Source organism: Staurois parvus, unplaced genomic scaffold (assembly GCF_062004578.1).
Source record: "Staurois parvus isolate SC_StPar_1 unplaced genomic scaffold, SC_StPar_1.0 ptg000521l, whole genome shotgun sequence".
Taxonomy (NCBI): domain Eukaryota; kingdom Metazoa; phylum Chordata; class Amphibia; order Anura; family Ranidae; genus Staurois; species Staurois parvus.
In genome coordinates, this window is record NW_028318317.1 from 227732 (window position 1) to 246840 (window position 19109).

The following is a 19109-nucleotide window of genomic DNA, read 5'->3' on the forward strand; positions in this document are numbered from 1 at the left end:
GAGCATTGTACAGAGGGAGCAGGAGGGCACAATACTGGGATCAGGGGAGCATTGTACAGAGGGGGAAGGAGGGCACAATACTGGGATCAGGAGAGCATTGTACAGAGGGGGCAGGAGGGCACAATACTGGGATCAGGAGAGCATTGTACAGAGGGAGCAGGAGGGCACAATACTGGGATCAGGAGAGCATTGTACATAGGGGGCAGGAGGGCACAATACTGGGATCAGGAGAGCATTGTACAGAGGGGGAAGGAGGGCACAATACTGGGATCAGGAGAGCATGGTACAGAGGGGGCAGGAGGGCACAATAGTCGGATCAGGAGAGCATTGTACAGAGGGGGCAGGAGGGCACAATACTGGGATCAGGAGAGCATTGTACATAGGGGGCAGGAGGGCACAATACTGGGATCAGGAGAGCATTGTACAGAGGGGGAAGGAGGGCACAATACTGGGATCAGGAGAGCATTGCACAGAGGGGGCAGGAGGGCACAATAGTCGGATCAGGAGAGCATTGCACAGAGGGGGCAGGAGGGCACAATAGTCGGATCAGGAGAGCACTGTAAAGAGGGGGCAGGAGAGCACAATTCAGAGGGAACAGAATGGCATCATACAGGAGTGCCAAGACATACAGTACAGCAGTCGGGAGGGCGCAGCACAGGGTGCAGTAATGTATAATACAAAGATGGTCTCCTCAAGCAGAGCAGGAAAGCTGCTGTCACAGATCTTACCTGTTCTGGCACTCTATCACTGCACTAAATCTACAATCAGAATGGCAACATCTCCCCCCTCAACTTTCCCTGGCGCTCTTCTAGCACTCTGAAGGGGTTAAGGGAGAACCCCGGAGGCGGAGCATCTTACTACTGCTGCGGTTTGTGTAGACGGGTGACATCACACTCTCTACCTCCAACTCTTTGCATTCATTTAGAAAATGCAAAGCATTCCCTGAAAGATGCCCATGCTGAGCAGTTGACCTCCTGTGATTACAATCCATCAGGTTGGCTGCTCAGCACAGGACGCAGAAGGTAGGGGAGATCACTGGAGTAGTGGTGGAGTAGCGGTGCCTACAGTGATTTCCAGCTTCCAGGGCCATTGGCCTGGTATGGCATATTATACATAGGTACATTGGTCTAAGCTGGAACATGAAACTATGTGAAAATACACCATGTCTGGAATTCTTCTTTAATTTAAATAAAATATTTGAAAAATAAATATATGTGTAAAAGTATAACTTTCTGATACAAATGTACAGCGTAGTTTCTTGTGGAGTGCAATGTTTGTGGAAATTTCTCATCTTTAGGAATGGTGGGAATCTCTTTGACTACAGAATGGGGTGAACCTGTGGATATCTCCAGTCAGAAAGATATTGAAGCTGCCGAGAGATTTGTTCAATTTAATTTTGGATGGTTTGCTAATCCTCTTTACAATGGAGACTACCCACAGATCATGAAAGAATATATAGGTAAGTGAGACAATTCCTACTTAAAGTGGACCAGAGGTCAAAGCCTATAGATTCGCTATGTTATAGGGAACATCTGGAAAGGTTTGTTGTGTCTTAGCAGAACTGTAACAAAATGTTTATGTTGTCTTGATTTGCTCTTGAAAAATAACACTTCTTGGTACTTCAATGTACTTCCTGGTATTTGAAGGTGCCTAGGCACTCCTGTGCTTCTCAATGTTCTCCTTGCTGGAGGCTCTGACATGAGAAAGCAAAACCCTGCCTCTATGAAAATGACCGCCTCCACACAGAGGACAGAACAAGGCACAGTATCAGTAATGGGGGGGGGGGGGGATCAGATGCAGGGAGAGAAGATTCTTAAGTATGTCATACAATAATGGTGAGTTGCTATACAATTTCACCATTTTAGTGAATAGGTCAGGTTGGTCTGCATTTAGGAATATCATTCAAGCCCATATTTTGTTATTGCATCCCCAAAAAAAAGCTATAAAAAGAGAAATGGCACTTGCGGCAATTGCTAGTGCTTTGGCTTGTTCCCCGACTACACTTCTGCTTGATCCCATCCTGGAACCACTTGTTACCGACCTTTGGCTTGTTTACTGACTATGCTTGTCAGGAATGGATTCACCACTGGTGGTGGGACTCACCTGCCCTGTGGGCTGCAGTACCAGGGCTGGCCAGCGGGTGCTCTCAGCAACCAGAAGCTCACTCCTGCAATCAGCCATCACCTGAAGCTGATTGCAGGAGGTGTATTTAAGGAATGGCCAGACCTGCAGTCAGGGCCTTGGTGTATGTTTCCCATGAGCCCCTGTACCTGGTATCCTGTGTTTCTGCCTAGTTGCTGACCCTGCTTTGATCCTGACCTCTGCTGACCGTCTCCTGTTGAACCCCTGGCTTGCCTGACCATCCTTCTGCCTGATCCTCTGTACCGCGCTGCCCGTGAGTTACTGAACCCGGCTTGCGACCGTGACTATTCTCTGCCTGCTCCTCCGGTACCTCACTGCCCACACGTTGCTGACCTGGCCTGCCTGACGCTACCCAGACGATTCATCCATCCCGCACAGATCCAGTCACTACTGTCCAAACCTGCCAGCCCCTTCACATCAGGCTTTCCCCCGGTACATACCCTCGGCGGACCCCTCTACCACAGTTGGGTGCACTCAGGGGCCGTGACCTGGTCTCAGTCCTGCGCCAAGTCCATCCCCACCAGGGGCTCTGGTGAAAAGGCAGACTGGGGCTTAGACTCCGCGCCCTGGGGAATCCCGTTCTGTGGGTCACTAGAGATCCCGCCGGGTGGTGCCTGACAGTACCTTATGGCCCGCCTGACCATTCCACCTCTCCAGCCCTGACTACGCTTGTGTTCCCACACATTTCTGGTCATACCCGGATCCCTAACAATGCTTCTGCTTGATCCCTACCTGCAACCACTTGTTACCGACCTTTGGCTTGTTTACTGACTATGCTTCTTCTTGATCCCTACCTGCTATATCTACTACTGGACCCCGGCTTGCTTACCTCCTAGTGGGGTGATCCTAAGGACAACAACCTTACTAACGCAGAAAACCCCATCTAAACCATCAGGAGCTCTGGTGAACCAGTTAATGCTAAGACCCTGCACCTAAAGTGGGCCTACATCATCTGCCAGGGTGACCTGCCTGTATACGCACCCTGCTAGTCAGTGGGAGCATCTCTACTGCTATAGCTACTAGTCCCCAAGCCTGACCCTGACACAGGAGCAGTCATTCTGTCCTATGCTGCCAGCTCTGTGTGGAATGCTCCTCTCAACCCATGCCATTGTTTGGCAACATAGGAACACGAAATCTAACAGTACCATTGGGAGATATCAACCTGCTTGGTTGTACTCAACAAAACAATCAAGCAGGGCATTGAATCCATTGTGGAGCGGAGATACTTTTGCAGCAACAGTGGATCACAGCGGAACCCCAGCTGCGATATCCTGCTTTAGTTATTAGCAGTAGTAGTTTCATACCAACTCATTTACCAGAGAGAATTCAATGAAGTATATGAATAGATAGGGGAAAAAGTAAATTATGGAGGCAAGAGAATTTAAATCTACTACTTTCCCCCCAAAAAAGAGCAGCTTTTTCTGGGGTTCAATGGTACTAAAGATATTACTAGAAGAAAAGAGAGACAGCAGCAGCACCACTCTAAGTGTAGACGGTTAAAATCAGGCAGATTTAATGGTAAAATTGCACTCACATAGATAGGTAACAGGTAGGCATGTCAAGTAATGGAGGTCCAGTGGGAGCAGGTCCTTTGGCCATGCTCTGGGTGTTTTCCCGCTGCTCCGGTGGTGTCCAGGACTCACTTAGTAGCAGAGGGGCGCAGGGAGGCTCGCAGGGATGATGTCACCACATGGACTGGGTTTCCAAGATGGCGCAGGTTCGGAGCATGCTCACTCCATCAGGCTGAACTTCGACCTGATGAAGGAGTGAGCATGCTCCGAATGCACGCCATCTTGGAAACCCGGTTCACGCGGTGACATCATCCCTGCGAGCCAGAGCGCTGCCAAAGGATCTGATGCTCCCACTGGACCTCCATCATTTGACATGTCTACCTGTTACCTACAGTCATGGCCGAAATTGTTGGCACCCTTGATATTTTTCCTGAAAATCAAGTATTTCACACAAAAAAGGTATTGCATTAACACATGTTTTGCTATACACATGTTTATTCCCTTTGTATGTATTGGAACAAATATAAAACAGAGGCAGAAAAGCAAATATGACATAATGTCACACAAAACCCCAAAAATGGGCTGGACAAAAGTATTGGCACCCTTAACTTAATATTTGGTTGCACACCCTTTGGAAAACATAACTGAAATCAGTCGCTTCCTATAACCATCAATAAGCTTCTGACACCTCTCACCCGGAATTTTGGACCACTCTTCCTTTGCAAACAGCTCCAGGTCTCTCTTATTGGAAGGACACCTTTTCCCAACAGCAATTTTAAGATCTCTCCACAGGTGTTCAATGGGATTTAGATCTGGGCTCATTGCTGGCCACTTCAGAACTCTCCAGCGCTTCTTTGCCATCCATTTCTGAGTGCTTTTTGACGTATGTTTGGGGTCATTGTCCTGCTGGAAGACCCAGGATCTTGGACGCAAACCCAGCTTTCTGACACTGGGCCCTACAGTGCGACCCAAAATCCTTTGGTAATCCTCAGATTTCATGATGCCTTGCACACAGTCAAGGCACCCAGTGCCAGAGGCAGCAAAACAACCCCAAAACATCATTGAACCTCCACCATATTTTACCGTAGGTACTGTGTTTTGTTCTTTGTAGGCCTCATTCCGTTTTCGGTAAACAGTAGAATGATGTGCTTTACCGAAAAGCTCTATCTTGGTCTCATCTGTCCACAAGACGTTTTCCCAGAAGGCTTTTGGCTTACTCAAGTACATTTTGGCAAACTGTAGTCTTGCTTTTTTATGTCTCTGTGTCAGCAGTGGGGTCCTCCTGGGTCTCCTGCCATAGCGTTTCATTTCATTTAAATGTCGACGGATAGTTCGCGCTGACACTGATGCTCCCTGAGCCTGCAGGACAGCTTGAATGTCTTTGGAACATGTTTGGGGCTGCTTATCCACCATCCGGACTATTCTGCGTTGCAATCTTTCATCAATTTTCCTCATCCGTCCACGACCAGGGAGATTAGCTACAGTGCCATGGGTTGCAAACTTCTTGATAATGTTGCGCACTGTGGACAAAGGCAAATCTAGTTCTCTGGAGATGGACTTGTAACCTTGAGATTGTTGATATTTTGCCACAATTTTGGTTCTCAGGTCCTCAGACAGTTCTCGTCTCCTCTTTCTGTTGTCCATGCTTAGTGTGGCACAGACAGACACACAATGCAAAGGTTAAGTGAACGTCTCTCCTTTTTATCTGCTTTCAGGTGTGATTTCTATATTGCCCACACCTGTTACTTGCCCCAGGTGAGTTTACAGGAGCATCACATGCTTGTAACATTCTTATTTATCCGCAGTTGTGAAAGGGTGCCAATACTTTTGTCCAGCCCATTTTTGGAGGTTTGTGTGACATTATGTCGAATTTGCTTTCTTTCCTCCCTTTTTTTGTTTTGTCCCAATACACACAAAGGGAATAAACATGTGTATAGCAAAACATGTGTTAATGCAATACGTTTCGTGAGAAATACATGATTTCCTGGAGAAATATCAAGGGTGCCAACAATTTCGGCCATGACTGTATCTGAGTGCAATTTTACCATGAAATCTGCCTGATTTTAACCGTCTACACTTAGAGTGGCGCTGCCGTCTCTCTTTTCTACCTGCATTAGGAGTATCTACAAGCTCTTACAGCCGGCTGCCTCCTCGGACAAGTTCATACTACTACAAGCCCCCCACTACAGATGGACTTAGACACCACCTCCACATGGACCTTCTACTAACCCCCATTGCTGATGGTCCATCCCCAAAGGCACACAGGGTAGATGCCCTTTAGCGCTCCCTTCCCCCACTCACCTCTAAAGATATTACTAGTCTGCCTGTTGCATCTTTTGGTTTAGCAGAATGAATTGTGTTAGGTGATGATCACAGGCTTAGATTATTGTCTGCAAATACGATATATACAGTATTGTAACCCTAGTCTACAGCAGTGGTTGTCCTATAGCATTTCAAAAAGTTCTCTTAAAATCAACAAGCACATGTGTATTTTTTTGTCTCAGCCATAAAGTAATATGCAAACTGTCTTCTGCTTTAAGGCCAGAAGAGTGCTCAGCAGGGTTTAGGAATGTCCAGACTCCCAACCTTCAGCTCTCAAGAGAAAGGTTTCATTAAAGGCACAAGTGACTTTCTTGGGGTTGGCCACTTCACCACCAGATACATCACAATCAGGAACTTCCCATCTACTCAGGGGCCCAGCTACTTCACCGACAGGGACCTGAGAGAGCTGGTGGACCCCAACTGGCCTGAGCCAGAGTCAAAATGGCTATACTCTGTCCCGTGGGGTTTCCGGAGGCTGCTTAATTTTGTCAAGGTAACTTCCTGGAGGTAAAAACTTCTCACTAAACACCAACTCAGTTTCATTTTATTGTGGGAATATGGTTTAATGTCTTACACGGGCAGGGGAGGGATAAGCACAATTCATTGACAAAGGCACACTATAACTGATTTTTTGTTAGTAACTCCATTCAGATGTAATGCATACGCTTTCCTTAGACCCAGTATGGAAACCCAATGGTGCTGGTAACAGAGAACGGGGTGTCAGAGAAGATGCATTGTGCTCAGCTGTGTGATGAATGGAGGATTCAGTACCTCAAAGGCTACATCAATGAGATGTTAAAAGGTGAGTGGTGAACGTTGGGATGCTACAAGTAACTAACATCTCATGTCCTTTTCACATTTATAAACAGGCCCAATAAAAATCAAGTCATTACAAATGAAATTATTTATTGAAAAAACTGTTTTTCTGAATTACTTACTTAAGAGATCAAGTGTTGAGTAAGTAGGCAGGCAAATCAGAGTTGGGCTTATCAGTAACTGTTTCCAGGACAGAACATGAGAGAACATGACTACACCCCCTGAAGGTAGGCAACAAAACAAGAAACACTTTAATAGGCTGTCCTTCAACACAATCCATCAGTATTTGTGTTTCCTCTAGTCCTGAGGAAGTTCAAGGAAGAGAAAACAGAGCTAATCATGGTGGCTCCTCAGTTGCCCTAAAGGCCTCGGTTCTCCAGTCTTTTTAATTTTGCAGAAGACCCTCACTAGATGCTTCCTGTCAGGTAGGATCTTCTCTTTCAGGGTACAGAAACCAAGGGCTTTCGGACTGGGTAATCAAGAACCCCCTTTTCTAGGAAGGAAAAGGATCACCAGAGCCATTTAAGAGAAAATGTGGAAGGTGTTCTCTTTGGTGTCAGGACAAGGGGATAGACTCCACCTCCGCAACATCGCCAAAATCCGCACGTTCCTAACCCCAGAAACCACCAAACAGCTCATCCACTCCCTCATCATATCACGACTCGACTATTGCAACTCCCTCCTCACTGGCCTGCCTCGCCGCTGGCTATCCCCGCTTCAGTCGATCCTGAATACGGCTGCCAGACTCATTCACCTTTCCAACCGCTCCGTCTCCGCCACCCCCCTCTGCCAATCCCTCCACTGGCTTCCGATTGCGCAACGGATCAAATTCAAAATCCTAACACTGACGTACAAAGCCGTCCACCATACTGCCCCGAACTACATCACTGACCTAATATCCAAGTACCGCCCAACACGCACACTCCGCTCCTCACAAGACCTCCTTCTCTCTAGTTCCCTGGTCTCCTCCTCCCATGCCCGCCTCCAGGACTTCTCCAGGGTGTCACCCATCCTCTGGAACTCCCTGCCCCAACCCATCAGATTATCACCTACTCTCCTCTCCTTTAGGCGCACCCTGAAAACCCATCTCTTCAGGGAAGCCTACCCCACCCCCTGCTAACTTGCCGACCTCCTCCACTCTTCCTACCACTCCATCCCCCACAGCTATCTCCTCCTGTACCACTATCCCCTCCCTCCTAGATTGTAAACTCCAAGGAGCAGGGCCCTCAATCCCCTCATGTTTTGCATTGTATTGGTATTGTTCTGTCACATGTTCTGTCTTCCTTTGTAATGTACAGCACTGAGAGAACTATTGGCGCTTTATAAATACTGTATAATAATAATAATAATAATATCCATGAGAATTCCTTCTGTGTTGTCTATGTTGACTTGTCTGCAAGATGGGGCAGATCAGGGTCTCTCCATCAGCACACTGCTGTGTCCCGTCTCCAGAAGGTCTGGAGTCATGCTCTCTCACATGCTGTCCTGGAAAGATAACTGAAGAAAAATAAGTATGAAAACTTCCCAGTTCAGATTGTAATAACAAAGGATCTTCAGGACTTTCGTATACAACTTGCTTAATGGAGGCTATACTGTAACCAGTAAAATTTACAACAATTTTAAACCCTAACCTAGTTCTTTAAAGGGACATCAAGATAGAAAAGAATTATTCATTGAGTAGTAATAATGCAACAACATTTAATCTGGTTTGCCAAAGTCGTAACGACTGGCCTGTGCTCCAGCCAGAGTGCGTACTGCAGTGTAATGCAAGCTACACTGCTTGGGACATTGTTGCCTCCATACTGCAACCTTTTACAATTGGTACAAACTGTAAAATGAAGATGCAGTATGAAGTAAACACTGGAACGTCCAGTGGAGAGAGTTATCTCTCTACTATATGGACCCAGCCCAATATAAACTACAGGAGGTGCAAAGCCATATGATACCTACCTGATAAAATGTGTTGTATTGTGGCTCTCTGCCAGCAACAATACTTTAAATGGACCTTTGCTATAGCCTGCAACATGCCAAACAACCACCAATATGTAGCCTCATAGGACTTTTTTTTTGCTAAATGTATAAACGCGTAGTAATAAAATGAGAGACATTTTAAAATAATACCAGGAAAGAGAATAGCGGGGCGCCAGACTAAGTGCAGCATTAAAAGGTAAGTTTTACTGCAAGGTAAAAACAATGTCTTGCAGAAAAGTAACATAGAAGGAATTCTCCTGGATATCCCCTTGTCCTGACACCAAAGAGAACACCTTCCACATTTTCTCATAAATGGGTCTGGTAACCCTTTTCCTGCTAGAAAAGGGGGTTCTTGATTACTCAGTGCGAAAACCCCTTGGTTTCTGCATCCTGAAAGAGAAGATCCTACCTGATAGGAAGCATCTAGTGAGGGTCTTCTGCAAAATTAAAAAGACTTGAGAACCGAGGCCTTTAGGTCAATTGAGGAGCCACCATGATTAGCTGTTTTCTCTTCCTTGAACTTCCTCAGGACTAGAGGAAACACAAATACTGATGGACTGTGTTGAAGGACAGCCTATTAAAGTGTTTCTTGTTTTGTTCCCAACCTTTGGGGGGATGGACATGTTCTCTCAGCATTAAAAGGTAAGTTTTATTGCAAGGTAAAAACAATGGCAACTCACTAGAAGTGAAGTTAGATTAGGCAGGTCACCCTGGACGTGGTTCCTGCGGGGGGTCCCAGGAGCCGATGGAGAGAGAGCAGGAGTGTGTATGCAGGAGCTGACAGCTGGAACGGATCTCCTGGACCCCCACAGGAGATCCGTTCCAGCTGTCAGCTCCTGCATACACACTCCTGCTAAATTCACTTCTAGTGAGTTGCCATTGTTTTTACCTTGCAATAAAACTTACCTTTTAGGCCCCATGTACACGGGACACTTCTGAATTATGGAAACTAACTGCTGGGAAACGTAGGTTAAAAAACGTCTGTTTAGCCGCATTTGCATAATGCGTTTAGAAGCGTTTCTTAAAGATAAGCACAGGAGAACCTCCCAAATGCCCAAAATGCACTGTAAAGTGGTAAATTATTAACTATTTCAGAGGAATACAGAGAGTAGAAGCAGAGACAGCAGTATGTGTTGACATTAGCTAAGGTGTGAGTTGCTCATTGACATTTCTTTTGTTTCCAAGGGTGGGAAAGGTGTCTGGTGGTGGGAGTCATTATGGTCACCTGGCAGGGGGTCTTCATGAGGAATTTGAGGTGTGAATGGTCAATAACATATCCGTTATTTCCAAGGGTGGGAGAGGTCTGAGGTGTGAATGGTCATTAACATATCTTTTGTTTCCAAGGGTGGGAAAGGTGTCTGGTGGTGGGAGTCATTATGGTCACCTGGCAGGGGGTCTTCATGAGGAATTTGAGGTGTGAATGGTCAATAACATATCCGTTATTTCCAAGGGTGGGAGAGGTCTGAGGTGTGAATGGTCATTAACATATCTTTTGTTTCCAAGGGTGGGAGAGGTCTGAGGTGTGAATGGTCATTAACATATCTTTTGTTTCCAAGGGTGGGAGAGGTCTGAGGTGTGAATGGTCATTAACATATCTTTTGTTTCCAAAGGTGGGAGAGGTTTGAGGTGTGAATGGTCATTAACATATCGGTTGTTTCCAAGGGTGGGAGAGGTCTGAGGTGTGAATGGTCATTAACATATCGGTTGTTTCCAAGGGTGGGAGAGGTCTGCGGTGTGAATGGTCATTAACATATCTTTTGTTTCCAAGGGTGGGAGAGGTCTGAGGTGTGAATGGTCATTAACATATCTTTTGTTTCCAAGGGTGGGAGAGGTCTGAGGTGTGAATGGTCATTACAATGTGTGACAAGCTTGGTAGGAACATCCTGTGTTCAGTGTTTTGTCCATCTGAGTACCTTCTAAACGCTTTGCATGCATTTTTCATGATGAAAGAAGGCTCTGGACAGTATTGGCAACTGGAAGAGTTAAAAAAAAATTTTCAAGCGCAAATGCTTATAAAACGCGATTTTCCGCATTTTACAAGCGTTTTGTGTTTGAAACGCTGATAAAATCGACGTCTGAACGCAAGTTTGTTGTGTTCAAAAAAATTACTAAAAACTCAATTGCCTGTAAACGAAGATGTGTACATGGACACATAGGAAAACATTAGGGAGAGTTCAGGGGCTGCTGAAAAAAACGCAGGAAAGCTCCTAAAACGTGAGTTTATCAGCTGCAGTGTACATGAGCCCTTAATGCTGCACTTAGTCTGGCGCCCCTCTCTTCTCTTCCCTTGCCTACAGAGTCCAGCTTTACTCTTCGGGTGCTGCCACTGATGTTGCTGTCCGTTGTCCATACCTTATTGGAACTCTCTACAGCCCGTTCCCCATTCCATCCCTTCCACTCACAAGTTGGACTTTTATAAAGCATTTGGACTTTTAAGTAAATCTTTTACCTCTCCAGCGCCAATATTTATCTACTGTTACATAAATACCAAGAGACTGGTGTTCCAGCATAGTGCTCATTGACATTTCTCCCTCTATGGCAGCTATAAAGGACGGGGTTCACATCCAGGGATACACAGCTTGGTCTCTGATGGATAAATTTGAGTGGGATGAAGGCTTTTCAGAAAGATTTGGACTCTACTTTGTGGAATTTAAAAGCAAGAACAAGCCTCGTTATCCGAAAGCATCGGTTCAGTTCTACAAAAAGATTGTAAGAGCCAACGGCTTCCCTAATGTCCGAGAGGTAAGACCAATCTCTACAAAAAAAAATAACTGGTGTAACGTACAGCGCTGAGCGAACTATTGGCACTTTATAAATACTGTATAATAATAATAATAATATTTTGATAATATAAAAATGTTATATTATATACTATGAACCACAACATATTGCAGTTTTAGGCAATAGTTTATTTAAATGTCACATCGAACTAAATCAAAACCATATCTGTAATCTTAAGTCCTTATGCACACGGGACATTTTTACAGCGACTGTTTTTGGCTTTTGACGTTTTTTTTCTACAGCCAGTAAACCCCCCAGCATGTTATCCAATATGTCTATACACACAGAGACTGTAATTTTTTGGCTGGGGCGTTTTTTGGCTGGAAAAAACCCAGGACTAGCGGGTTTCTAGAGGAGTTTTTTAGCTGTAAAAATGCTCTAATGCTGAAAAAGCTGCAAAATGCAGTCAATTGACTTTTTTGAGCAAAAAAACTCTAGAAAACACAAAACGTGGAAAAAAAGCAGCAAAACACTAAAAAAAGAAACTTATATACTTGTGAGCTACTATGATGAGAATCTAAAATATTCCAATTGATTGTGACGAACAAAAATGTAATACACCTGTGGTTCGCTGGCACTCACACCAACTCATTAAACAGTGTTCTGTGACTAAAAAATGAATGTATTAATAGTGCCGCGCTCCTATATAAATTATCTGTAATAGTGTTATGATATCCAAATCAAACAAAATAAATAAATGAAAATTAAACAATGAAATATGACATATAAAATATAATATATGATGCAGGAATTGATCATCTATTGCCTATAACATCATATAAAATTGATAGACCATAACTGTGCTTGTGATCATAAGTGAAATCTAATGGTGAGCAAAAATCAATAAATATATACACATAAAAAAAGTCCTCTTCCAATGTGAATTGCAATGGTGAAATACTACTCCCACAATCCAAGTGCAGTGTGGTCTTAACCACTTCCCGACCGGCCGTTGCATATAAACGGCCGGACGGTGGCAGTGCAGGGTTGGGTGGCCGTTTATAAACGGCCTCCCCACACCCTGCTTGTGCGCGCTCCCTCGGAGCGCGCAGCACCGCGATCCGGTGCCCGCTGTGTCCTCCGGACACAGTGAAACACCGATCGTCGGACGGGACCTCTGTACGAGGTCCCGATCATGTGATAACTGATTGGCCAATCAGTGATCACATGCAAAGTAGTAAGCAAGATGTCACTTCTGACATCATTGCTTACTACGTGTGAAATCTGTGAATGATCACTGAGGTCACATGGTACAAGGCTATTCACAACAACCTTGTACCATGTGACAAGCTGTGACCAATCACAGCTCACTCAGTACTTTTCAATGAGTGCAAGAATGCAGACAGAGAGAAAGAAATTATTGCTTTTACATCCTATATGGGTGTAAAAGCAATCAGTGTAAAAAAAAAAAAATCTTCAATCACCCCCCACAAGTAGTACAGTGTCACCATGGTGACACTGTATTGCGAGGGTGACAGTATGTAAAAAAAAAAAAAAATTAAAAAAAAAAAATAAAATATATACACACACATACATATATATATATATATATATATATATATAAAATGTTTAAAAATTTAAATTTTTGGTTATAAACAAATTTGGATTTTTTTTTTTACTAAAAAGATAACGGAATAAATTTTGGCAAAGATTTATGATGAAATATTATTTATTTACAAAATTTTATTAAAAAAACACTTTTTTTCTAAATTTTTGGACATTTTCATTTACATAGCAAAAAAAATAAAAATCCCAGCGGTGAATAAATACCACCAAAATAAAGCTTTATCTGTCTCAAAAAAATGGTAAAAAATTAATTTGGGTACAGTGTTGCATGACCGCGCAATTGTCATTCAAAGTGTGATAGCGCTGAAAGCTGAAAATGGCCCTGGTCAGGAAGGAGGTAAAAGTGTCCGGTCTGGAAGTGGTTAATATGCGCTCACCTTAAGTTTTGCCTAAAAAAATAGGCAAAACTGGCTTTTTGTCCTTACAGGACTGATGAAATAATCCTCCTATATGGGGTTTTCCGAATGGCAAATAGATGGTTGTAATTGGATCTTAACCCACCTGGGGTCTCTGCAGTGAATGTGAGTGATGCTTGTCAGGAATGGATGGATGGATAGATATCTCCCTTTTTCCCCTCCAGGGGTCTCCTTCCTCCTGTATCAATCTCTCTCCAGTGTATCACGGATGGATAACATAAGGGAAAAAGAAACCGTGGTGCCTTATCCTTTTTAAAGATGTATTTTATTACTGCTGAATATACCACTCACATTGATTACGTTTGCAGCAAGTAGAAAAAATGTCAGCATGGCCTGCAGTCTCTGCTATACTCGCCGCGCTTATCCGAGACAACGTCGTGACGTCAGAGCCCCTCCCCTACGCGTTGCGTCACCGGGTCACGTGACTTCATCAGGGGGATACAATGTTTTATGTGTATATATTTATTGATGTTTGCTCACCATTAGATTTCACTTATGATCACAAGCACAGTTATGGTCTATCAATTTTATATGATGTTATAGGCAATAGATGATCAATTCCTGCATCATATATTATATTTTATATGTCAAATTAAAACACTAAAAAAAACCTCATGTTTTTAACGTGACTTTGCACAGCGAACGTTACCAGTGTTATTAAAACACCCAGTACGCAAGGAGCCTAAAAATTAATAAATCAAAAATGTAGTCTAAAACCCGAATCTGTCTGTAGATTCCTGTAATATACTGATATTTGGCCAGCACTCTAAGCTAGTCAAGGTTTTAGAGCTTTGCATAGTGTGGTCAGTCTTAACACTGAACATAGCACAGTCATAACCTCATCAATGCACTGCTACTTCTTCAATGTCCAACCAAAAGCCTCAGAAGATGAGGTGACTAAGGAAGCAGAAGAACCTCCGACATTTTCTTCTGCAGTCACCCAGCAGAAGAGTGACCACTGATTCCTGAGAGGGTGTGGGCACCTAAAGATGCTTGCAGCTATAAAAGTAAAGCAGGACTTACATTTAGGCATGCAAACGAGATCATCAACCTTTTTCAGTTAGGGCAGCCTTCAAAAAGTATGCAAAATTTCGAGGCACCCCAGTCGAAAACATAAAAAACATTAATGTTGCTTAACAAAAGGGGCACCTGAGCCTGGGACAAGTACAGAACTGCCTTGAGGAAACTAACTTCACACCAGAACCCCCCCTATATAGGAGTCCCCTCCTTCAGAGAGCTTGCCAATCACACAGTTATTATTATTATACAGGATTCATATAGCGCCAACAGTTTGCTCAGCGCTTTACAAAATGAAGGCAGACATTGCAGTTACAATACAATTTGGTACAAGAGGAAGCAGAGGACCCGGCTCGTTAGAGCTTACAATCTAGGAGGAAGGGTTGAGTGATACAAAAGGTAATAGCTGTGGGGGGGGGGGGGGAGCTGATGAAGGAAATAAATGGCGGATTACTAGGTAGAAGCAGGATAGACTTCTTTAAAGAGAAAGGTTTTCAGGGATCGTCTAAAGGTGGATAGCTTAGGGGGCAGCCAGATTGGGGTAGAGAATTCCATAGGATGGGAGAAGCTTGGGAGATGTCATGGAGGCGAGCATGGGAGGTGACACGGGAACTAGAGAGCAGAAGGTCTTGGGAGGATCGAAGAGAGCGGTTTGGTTGATATTTGGAGACCAGGTTGGTGATGTAGCTGGGAGCAGAGTTGGGGATGGCTTTGTAAGTTGTTAGCATTTTGAATTTTATTCGTTGAGCGAGTGGAAGCCAGTGGAGGGATTGGCAGAGATGGGGTGGAGAACACTGAGTGGAGGCCAGTGGAGGGATTGGCAGAGAGGGATTGATGACATTGAGTGGCGGCCAGTGGAGATATTGGCAGAGAGGGGTGGAGAACACTGAGTGGAGGCCAGTGGAAGGATTGGCATAGAGGGGTGGAGGGCACTGAATAGAGGCCAGTGGAGGGATTGACAAAGAGGGGTGGAGGACATTGAATGGAGGCCAGCGGAGGGATTGGCAGAGAGGGGTGGAGGACACTGAATGGAGGCCAGCGGAGGTATTGGCAGAGAGTAGTGGAGGACACTGAGTGGAGGCCAGTGGAGGTATTGGCAGAGAGGGGTGGAGGACACTGAATGGAGGCCAGTGGAGGGATTGGCAGAGAGGGGTGGAGGACACGGAGTGGAGGCCAGTGGAGGAATTGGCAGAGAGGGGTGGAGGACACTGAGTGGAGGCCAGTGGAGGAATTGGCAGAGAGGGGTGGAGGACACTGAGTGGAGGGATTGGCAGAGAGGGGTACCTTTATACCAGGTGTGTTATGTCCCGTCCCCCCCATCTAGAATGTTCATTTTAAATCTCGTAGCACTGTCACTGGGCATGGTGTCACAGACAGGCGCACACTCTGGCCGTTGCAAATGGTTTCTGCGCAATTATCATGAAAAGCACAAGGCCCCTTGTCACTCCATACATTTTTCAATGTTACGTTTTTTGTGCTCGTTTTATATTCATACTTTTTGTATTTTATACGCACATTTTTGTTAATTCCTTGTGCAAAGTGAGTGAAAAACCTTCAGAATACGGATTTTCCAAACTGCAGATGCAATAAAACCACATTTGGAAATATTAATTTCAATGCGACTTAATAAGACTTAACTTTTATCAGGTGGAAACCTGGCACCGAATATCGACGGAAACCTGCTCCACCACAAACCAACTCCTGGCTGCAGGTAAGGGCATATGAGCTGTGTGTGTCTCACATATTGGTGGAGTAATGCCGGCCATACATGGGTCGAAATCCGACCGATTTATTGTCCGAAAATCGGACCTAAGAACAATCGGCTGATTTTCGCTCTGTTAGTGAGGTCAATGGCACAATGGCAGCGGCCGATTTTCGTGGTTCCTCCCCTTTTCGGTGATTGGACATGTTGGAAAATTTGTGAAAAACGAATGATTTTTGACCCAATGATGGTCAAATCCTATGATCGTTTTTCACAAAAAGAACATGCGCACGAGCCGTGACCTGGAAGGAACAGAAGTCTCGCCTGTTATACGAGGTGAACTTTATGACTCGGTCAGCCGATTTTCAAAATCATTCATGGTGCCATCGGATTATCGAGTGAACGTTTTCGATTTTCGGATGAAAAATCATTCGGAATTCGATCTATGTATGGCCTGCATTACACATCCTTTATAGTAACTTTGTCTTCTTCACTGAAGGTAAATAATGGATTCCAAGCAGAAGCAATTTGCCATCACTGAGTTCTTGATGAAGGAGGGGTGCAAGCTGCCTGACATTCACAGGTTACAGAATGCTCTTCTCAATGGTGTCATCTCTGTAAACAATGTTTTGTCATTGGTGATTCTTGTCATCGATGTAATCTCCGGAAACATTCTGTAGCCTTTTGTGGATGTTGGACAGCCTGCACCCTTCCTTCATCAAGAACTCAGTGACAACACGTTGCTTTTTTTTTTTTGGACTGCATTTTTTACCTGCAGTGAAAAGAGCCACCTTTCTGTAGAACAAAGGTCTCCAAAGTACAGCCTCGGGGGCTCGATGCAGCCCTATGCTTGCCTTTTTTCTGGCCCCTGGGGCACTATTACTCCAAATGATACAAATAATGAGTAGCATTCCTCCCACTGACACCAATGATGGGGCACTATTCCTCCCACTGACACCAATGATGGGACACTATTCATCCCACTGATACCAATGATGGGGCACTATTCCTCCCACTGACACCAGTGATGGGGCACTGTTCCTCCCACTGACACCAGTGATGGGGCACTGTTCCTCCCACTGACACCAGTGATGGGGCACCGTTCCTCCCACTGACACCAGTGATGGGGCACCGTTCCTCCCACTGACACCAGTGATGGGGCACCGTTCCTCCCACTGATACCAATGATGGGGCACCGTTCCTCCCACTGATACCAATGATGGGGCACCGTTCCTCCCACTGATACCAATGATGGGGCACCGTTCCTCCCACTGATACCAATGATGGGGCACCGTTCCTCCCACTGATACCAATGATGGGGCACCGTTCCTCCCACTGATACCAATGATGGGGCACTATTCCTCCCACTGATGCCAATGATGGGGCACTATTCCTCCCACCGATACCAATGATGGGACACTATTCCTCCCACCGACACCAATGATGGGGCATTATTCCTCCCACTGATACCAATGATGGGGCACTATTCCTCCCACTGATACCAATGATGGGGCACTATTCCTCCCACTGATACCAATGATGGGGCACTATTCCTCCCACTGACACCAATGATGGGGCACTATTCCTCCCACTGATACCAATGATGGGGCACTATTCCTCCCACTGATACCAATGATGGAGCACTATTCCTCCCACTGTCACCAATTTTTTACATTGACACCATCAATGGGGCCCCATTCCTCCCACTGATATAAATAATGCAGCTCTATTCCTCATATTAAAACCAAGCATGGGGCATTTTCTGCTTCACTGACCAAAGTCTGGCACTCCTAAAGCCTGATGGGCAATAAACTGGTCCTTTGCTTAGAACAGGGGTGTCAATCTGGCGGCCCTCCAGCTGTTACAAGTCCCATCATGCCTCTGCCTTTGGGAGTCATGCTTGTAACTGTCAGTCTTGCAATGCCTCATGGGACTTGTAGTTTGGTGACAACTGGAGGGTCCCCAGTTTGACACCCGTGGCTTAGAACGTTTGGAGATCCCTGCTATAGAAGAAGAGTTACTCTACCAACATGTGAAATTTGAATAGCCTATATAAAAGTTAATAAAAACCCACATTAAAGAAAAACATATTTGAACTATATCTTAAAAATATTCTTCCCAAATATATTGACATATATTTGAAATGCTATAATTTTGGCCATATTCAGTATATTTTAAAAAAAAATAATTATATATATACACAGTTGTGTTCAAAATAATAGCAGTGTGTTGAAAAAAGTGAATAAAGCTGAAAATCCTTCTAATATCTTTTATTTCCATCCACACAAATGCATTGGGAACACGACACATTCTATTCCAAATCAAAACATGAAGAAAAATACATCAAATTTGTGTTGTTCCTCTAAAAAAATTGAAGAAAAGTGAATATTAGACGGTTCAAAAAAATCGCAGTGTTTGTATTCTTCTTTACAAACTCCAATATTCACTATATAAACTGAGAAATGTTTGAAGATTTTGCTTTCCTTTGAATGACTTCATGAATATTTGGTTGTAGTCGCACTGTTTCTGAGAACTGCTGTACATCTGTGTTGCATGGAGTCACCCAACTTCTGGCCCCTGTGATCAGGTATTCCAGCCCAGGATGATTGGACCACATTCCACAGTTCTTCTCTATTTCTTGGTTTTGCCTCAGAAACGGCATTTTTGATGTCACCCCACAAGTTTTCTATTGGATGAAGATCCGAGGATTGGGCTGGCCACTCCATAATGTCAATCTTGCTGGTCTGGAACCAAGATGTTGCACGTTTACTGGTGTGTTTGGGGTCGTTGTCTTGTTGGAACACCCATTTCAAGGGCATTTCCTCTTCAGCATAAGGCAGCATGACCTCTTCAAGTATTCTGATG

The 19109-nt window shown here is 44.5% G+C and overlaps 1 protein-coding gene across 1 annotated transcript in view; it reads left to right on the plus strand.

The window, feature by feature from the left end:
• The window catches only part of LCTL (lactase like), a 99162-nt gene that overhangs the window by 61579 nt on the left and 18474 nt on the right, over positions 1-19109 (plus strand). Inside the window, exons 10-14 of the mRNA XM_089690196.1 lie at positions 1298-1459; positions 6194-6468; positions 6651-6777; positions 11305-11504; positions 16190-16253. Of these exons, the coding sequence (XP_089546322.1) occupies positions 1298-1459; positions 6194-6468; positions 6651-6777; positions 11305-11504; positions 16190-16253 (828 nt within the window). The remainder of the gene's footprint in view (positions 1-1297; positions 1460-6193; positions 6469-6650; positions 6778-11304; positions 11505-16189; positions 16254-19109) is intronic.